Genomic DNA, 6,848 nt, shown 5'->3' with positions numbered 1-6,848 from the left:
TCTGCCAACTTAACCATCCTGTGTACCTGTGTCAATAGCTTCAGGGATCTCTGGACATGTCCCACAAGGCCCATTTGTTCCCCAGTCCTCTCCAGGATCTACCATTTATTTGACCCTTCCAGCCTGCTTTGCCATTCCATAGGACCATGGCTGATCCAACATTCCTCACATCCACTTTCCTGCCTTTCCCCCATAACCCTTGATTCCCTGACTAATCAAGGATATATCTCTGATGAAGATAAACTCAAAACGTTATCTTGCTCTTTCTCCATGTATTTTCGAGTCATTTTTTTGTTTGTTTCCAGGACAGATTCCAGCTTTGACAGGACTCTATCGATCTTAGTCTTAAATTTACACATGTACTCTGCTCCTAGAGCTCTTAGTGTGCCCATGGCATCCTATTCATCCATAAAATAAATCTTAATTTCTCATTTATTAATTCAGCTATGTATGAATTACCTACATTTGCAATTTTGGTCCATAGCCAGCCCTCCAACAGCCACAACATTTTTCTCTGTACCAGGTATGGTTGTAACCAGTGGAGAGCTTTCTCCCTGATTCCCCTTTGGTCCATGTTTGCTGGGGCTCCTTGAAACCAGACCCAGTCAAATGTGGCCTTGATGTTAAAAGTAGTCACCGCTAGAATTCACATAATCTTGACATTACAGTCAATCAGCCTTTCCCAACTCGGAATTTATTTATCACTAAATGCTCTCTGTCTGTCCTCTGCTGAATTGGACCACCATGCAGACTGACCACAGTTTGTACCATCCAACCGAAACACAACAGTACCTCATTGAATCAGTTTCAAAAAAAAAACTCATTTCTGAAAAAATGCTATACCAGGTTCGAAACATTAACTCTCTGTCCAATGCTGTCAGGCTGCTGAGTCTCTCCAGCATTTCCTGTTTTTGCAAAGTAACATTTCCATTCTATTTATCCTAAATTATTTTCCTGAGGATATGTGATTGGGATCAGACAGGTGTGTTTTGCATTTCACCTTTGGTACGTATGACATCACCCCACAGATATTTCAAAACAGCTTCTTTTCGGTTGTTGCAATATTGCAATTAATTTCCAAATTCAAAACACCTAATTTCTCCTGGGAGGCTCAGGTCAGCTATAAATGTCTCACACACTTAATGGGGAGTGGTGTATTTACAAACATGCATGGTACACCAAATGGTCTGTTCTTTGCATTTTATTACCCCATCCTTGCTGCTATCGGGGTCCCAGGTACGGTACTGGAATTTGTTTTATGTTTTGAAAGTCATTTTGATTTTAGCTGCCTTAAAACAAAATTGCTGTGATCACGAGTCTGTGTTGTGTAATTCTTCCCCTTTCAGCATTATAAAGTCTTTCCTGGAAAGATACTTGCTTTGAACATATTAATGTACCGCTTTATCTTCAATTCTATCGTTCAACTATACCATTGCTTTGGATATGCTACTATTTCTCTCTTTCAACTGACTATTTTATAGACTCATACAGAACAGTTTGCTGCCTCTAACAGCATTCCATTTAAAATATCATCCTATGTAGTCTTTCTACAGTGAATCATACGTCTCCGAATTGGTTTTGCCATTTTCTTGAGTTAATGTGTCAAGTTTTCTCTTCAGTTGCTTCGTTTATCATTCTTAATAATGTGACTGCAGACATTTTTCCAAGTTTTGAAGCACCAATTTGAGGGAATGATGCGCACCAACTACAAGTCAACATTGTGTCACTTGTGATCAGAGATATTGGGAACTGCAGATGCTGGAGAATCCAAGATAACAAAGTGTGAAGCTGGATGAACTCAGCAGGCCAAGCAGCATCTCAGGAGCACAAAAGCTGACATTTCAGGCATCGACCCTTCATCAGAGAGGCTCTGTGATGAAGGGCCTTGGTCCGAAACGTCAGCTTTTGTCCTCCTGAGATGCTGCTTGGCCCGCTGACTTCATTAAGCTACACACTTTGTTATTGTGTCACTTGTAATGTGTTGAGATGATGCTGTCACTTCAAGAGGTTGCCTTCTCCTGTTTTTTTTTTGAAGAGAGGCTGGAAGGCAGAGGTCCCAAATCAACTATTGAAGGCAGCTTAAATAAACAGTTTGAGAGGCCTTGGGTTTTTTTTAAAGTGAGAACAATGGAAACAGCCTGCATTAGTCGCGGCAGCTCTCACAGATCAGGATTTCTAGTATTTCAAGCGTTCAGCAGCAAGAAGCCACTGGATTAGAACTTCAGTGAATGCCTCTTCACTGCTATTGCCTCTGAACCTTCTCTTGAGGATTGCTCCTCCTGCATTGGGGAACTGTATGCCATAATAGATTTCAAATGGTGTTCACTATATTTTAGCTTCTACTTTAATGTTGTTTTGCTTATGTTAATTTCTTACCTAAAACTTTCAATTCATTTATGGTCTTATCCATAATGCTTGTATTTAATATGAACAATATTTTATAATTTCACATTGTGATGTCTTTACTCTATCTATGTTTATCTGGTTGATTGTTTGAATCAAGCAACTACTGTTGAGAGAATTATGATTTGGTTTTGTTATTCAGTGCCAGATGTTAAAAGATCAAATAATGTTATGATAATAAAACTCTATTTGAGAAGTCAAATCTAATGGTTCTGTTCACACTGTCTCACTCACTATTCCATTTCAATCATTATCTCAATTGTACATATTTTTCATATTGCAGCTAATTTGGCAGTGATTGTGATCCTATACAGAGGAAAGTGCGGTCTCTCCAAATGCATCACTTACTACCTCATATCCATGGCAGCGTCAGACCTACTACTCATTATTACCGCTGGAATATTGATCCGTATTGTCGGAATTTACTTCCCTTCCAGTGTCTTCTATGTTACACCAGTCTGTCGTGTCAATTTAGTGCTAATGCATGGAACCAGGGATGGTTCTGTCTGGACAACTGTCGTATTCACTATTGATCGTTTTGTGGCCATTTCTTGCCCGAAATTGAAGATGAGATATTGCACAGAGAAAGTAGCAGCTGTGGTTATAGGGGCAGTTTGTGGCATGAGCTGTTTCAAAAATACATTCTGGTATTTTGTATATGAACCATTATATACAATCGGTAATATCCTATGGTATTGCACAATTAAGTCAACATTTTATACATCACCTGCATGGGCTGTGTATGATTGGATCCATCGCATTTCAGCCCCTTGTCTCCCATTCATTTTGATCTTACTGCTCAATGCTGTGACTGTCAGGCAAATTCTAAAGGCCATTCAAACTCGCAAAAGACTCTGTGTCAGAAAACAGGTGGAAAATCTGAACGACACGGAGGTGAACAATCGGAGAAGGTCCATCATCCTGTTGTTCTGCATCTCGGGAAGTTTCATCTTGTTATGGCTACCAAGTCTGTTAACATTTCTCTACGTCCGAATTAAAAAACTTAGTTATTTCTCGGGTTCCAATTACAATGAGTCCAATTTCATTGTGGAAGAAAGTGGATATATGCTTCAGATCTTAAGTTCCTGTATAAACCCATTTATTTACGCAGGGACCCAGAGTAAGTTCAGACATGAGCTAAGGAGTGGCATTAAACTTTCTGTCAATTTCATTGCGAAGATGTTTAAATTTTGAAATATAATAAACATTTAATGGAATAAACTTCATCCTGTTACCTTCCAGTTGGTGTTATAAAGAGACTGTACTGTACAACTGGTTCCAATTTAGATATTACCGACTAAGGAAAGTGTGTGCTTCTGAAGACAATCTTATTCATGGGTATAATTTTTAATATCCAACCATTACTAACAGCTCCTTCATATTTTCCATAAGACCATAAGACATTGCAGCAGAAATTTGACCATTCAGCCCCTCCTGTCTGATCCATCATTCAATCATGACTGATCAGTTCCAAAACCCCATTCTCCCACTTTCTCTGTGTAACCCTTGATCCCCTTGAAAATCAAGAACCTATCGATCTCAGTCTTACATGTGCTCAATGACGTGGCCCCACAGCCTTCTGTGGAAGTGAATTCCATAGATTTACCACTCTCTGGCACTCTCTCCATTCTAAAAGCTCTTCACTTTACTCAGTCTGCGCCCTTGGGTGACTTCAGACTTCTACATTTTCTCCCCATGTAGAAAATAACCCATGCTTTTATTCTTCTTACCAAAGTGCATGGCCTCGCACTTTCCCATGTTGTAGTCCATCTGCCACTTATTTGCCCACTCTCCTAACCTGTCCTAATCCTTCTGCAGCCTCCCCAACCCCTCAATGCTACCAAATCCCTCCATCTATCTTTGTATCATCGACAAACTTAGCCAGAATGTCCACAGTTCCGTAATCTGGATCATTAATGTTTAAAGTAAAAAGTTGTGGTCCTCAACACTGACCCTTGTAGAACACGACTTGCTACCAGCTGCCATCTTGAGAAAGACCACTTTATCCCAATTCTCTGCTTTCTGCCAGACAGCCAATCTTCTATCCGTGCTCGCACCTTGCCTCTAACACCATGGGCCGTTATCTTACTCTGTAGCCTCCTGTGTGGCACCTTGTGAAAGACCTTCTTGAAGTTCAGGTAGATAACTTCTGTTGGCCCTCCTTGGTCTACCCTACTTATAACTTAGAGCATAGAACATAGAACATACAGCATAGAACAGTACAGCACAGAACAGGCCCTTCAGCCCACAATGTTGTGCCGACCATTGATCCTCATGTATGCACCCTCAAATTTCTCTGACCATATGCATGTCCAGCAGTCTCTTAAATGACCCCAGTGACCTTGCTTCCACAATTGCTGCTGGCAACGCATTCCATGCTCTCACCGCTCTCTGTGTAAAGAACCCGCCTCTGACATCCCCTCTATACTTTCCTCCAACCAGCTTAAATCTATGACCCCTTGTGTTAGCCATTTCTGCCCTGGGAAATAGTCTCTGGCTATCAACTCTATCTATGCCTCTCATTATCTTGTATACCTCAATTAGGTCCCCTCTCCTCCTCATTTTCTTTTCAAAGAAACTTCCTCAAAGAATTCTAGCAAATGTGTCAGGCATGACCTCCCCTTGATGAAACCATGCTGGCTTTGCCCTATTTTACCATACACTCCCAAATATTTAGAAATCTCATGGGTTTCTTGCAATGGATTCCACAAACTTACCCGCGGCTGAGGCTAGGCTAATCAGCTTGTAAATTTCCGTATTTTGCCTTACTCCCTTTTTAAACAGTGGTGTTACGTTAGCGATTTTCCAGTTCTCTGGGACACTCCCAGACTCTCGTGATTCCTGAAATATCACCACTGACACTTCCACTATATCTTGAGCTACCTCCTTTAGAACTCTGGGGTGTAGACTCCCTGGTCCAGATGATTTATCCAACTGCAGGCCAATCCGTTTTACTCGCACCTTTTCATTGGTGATGGCCACCATACTCAGCTATCCTGCACTGTGTTCTGATTTGCAAACCCCAACCCTGCATTGTACTGTCAATATTACAGGGGGTAAATAGCTGACTGGTTTTATCACTGGACTGTTAATCCAGAGACACAGGCAACGTTCTAGGGATCAGTGTTCAAGTCCTGCTCAGGCAGATGTTGGAATTTGAGTCTGACTTTCAAAAATAATCTGAAACAGAAATTCTATTGATGGCCGTGAATCCATTGTGAATTCTAAGCGGGGAAACCCATCTGGTTCACTAGAATCTGCCATCCTTACCTGTCTGGTCTATAGGGGACCTCAGACCCACAGTAACATGATTGACTGTGAAATGCTCCCTCAGCAATTAGGGATGGCCAATAAATGCGAGCCAGCAATGCTCAGATCCTGTGAGTGAATGAAGGAAAACTAAATCACTGGGTGGAAATGCAACAGCTCAGTGAGGTGATGGGGGCAATCTTGGTAAATACTGAAGAAATTTGGTTCTGATGAAGCAATGTACCAGACTTGAAATATTTACTCTGCATTTCCTTCTCTCTCAACACGTGTTGCCAGACCCGTTGAGTTTCTCGATTCTTAGTTTCAAATCTCCAACATCCAAATTGCTTTGCTTTTACTCATGGGAAAAACGTGCTTCCTTTATAGGAGAGGTGATAGCCTCGTGGTATTAGCGCTGCATTGTTAATCTAAAGATCCAGGTGACGTTTCTGGTCAGGGAACTTATGTTTTCCTTTGCTACTTTTCAGTGGCATCATGGTGGCTCAGTGGTTAATACTTGTGCCTCACAGTGCCAGGGAACCCGTGTTCGATTCCACCCTCGGGTGACTGCCTGTGTGGAGTTTTGAACATTCTCCCCGTGTCTGTGTGAGTTTCCCCCAGGTGCTCGAGTTTTCTCCCACAGTCCAAAGATGTGTTGGCTCGTGTCGATTGGCCACGTTAAATTGCCTGTAGTGTTCAGGGATGTATTGCTGAGGTTAGTGCTATGGGGATATGCCTGGGTCGGGTGCTGTGTGGGTTGTTGTGGACTTGTTGGGCCAAAAGTTTAACGCTGTAGGAATGCTATGATTCTATGTTCTGGGGTCCCGCATTTGAATCCCACCATGGCAGATAATGGAATTTGAATTCAATAATATATCTGGAAGTAGGAATTGAATCATGACCATGAATCCATTGTTAATTATCATTTAAAATAAAAACTCCTCTTTCACTCATGTCGTTTAGGAAATGAAAACACCATCCTGACCTGGTCTGGCCTACATATCACTCCAGACCCACAGCAAAGTATTTGAATCTTAACTGCTCTCTGAACAGTTAGAGATGGGTAATAAATGCTGGCCTGCCCAACAATGCCCTACTCCTGAAAATGAATAAAGGAGGAAAAAAGTCCCACTTACAGATGGAAATCTCTCAGGGACATCTGGATTGACATGTATGTGACTCCACACTCACTGCAA

At 41.6% G+C, this 6,848-nt stretch overlaps 1 protein-coding gene across 1 annotated transcript; it reads left to right on the top strand.

Moving 5' to 3' along the window:
* Positions 1-1,166: 1,166 nt before the first annotated feature.
* Positions 1,167-3,597, top strand: LOC125448677 (probable G-protein coupled receptor 139). The gene is made up of 2 exons (XM_048524106.1): positions 1,167-1,236; positions 2,687-3,597. Exons 1-2 carry the CDS (start codon positions 1,167-1,169, stop codon positions 3,595-3,597), a joined length of 981 nt encoding a protein of 326 aa, XP_048380063.1.
* Positions 3,598-6,848: the final 3,251 nt, after the last annotated feature.

This window comes from Stegostoma tigrinum, chromosome 45 (genome assembly GCF_030684315.1).
Source record: "Stegostoma tigrinum isolate sSteTig4 chromosome 45, sSteTig4.hap1, whole genome shotgun sequence".
Classification (NCBI taxonomy): domain Eukaryota; kingdom Metazoa; phylum Chordata; class Chondrichthyes; order Orectolobiformes; family Stegostomatidae; genus Stegostoma; species Stegostoma tigrinum.
The sequence above is the reverse complement of the archived record's forward strand: the minus strand, read 5'-3'. Positions and strand labels throughout refer to the sequence as shown.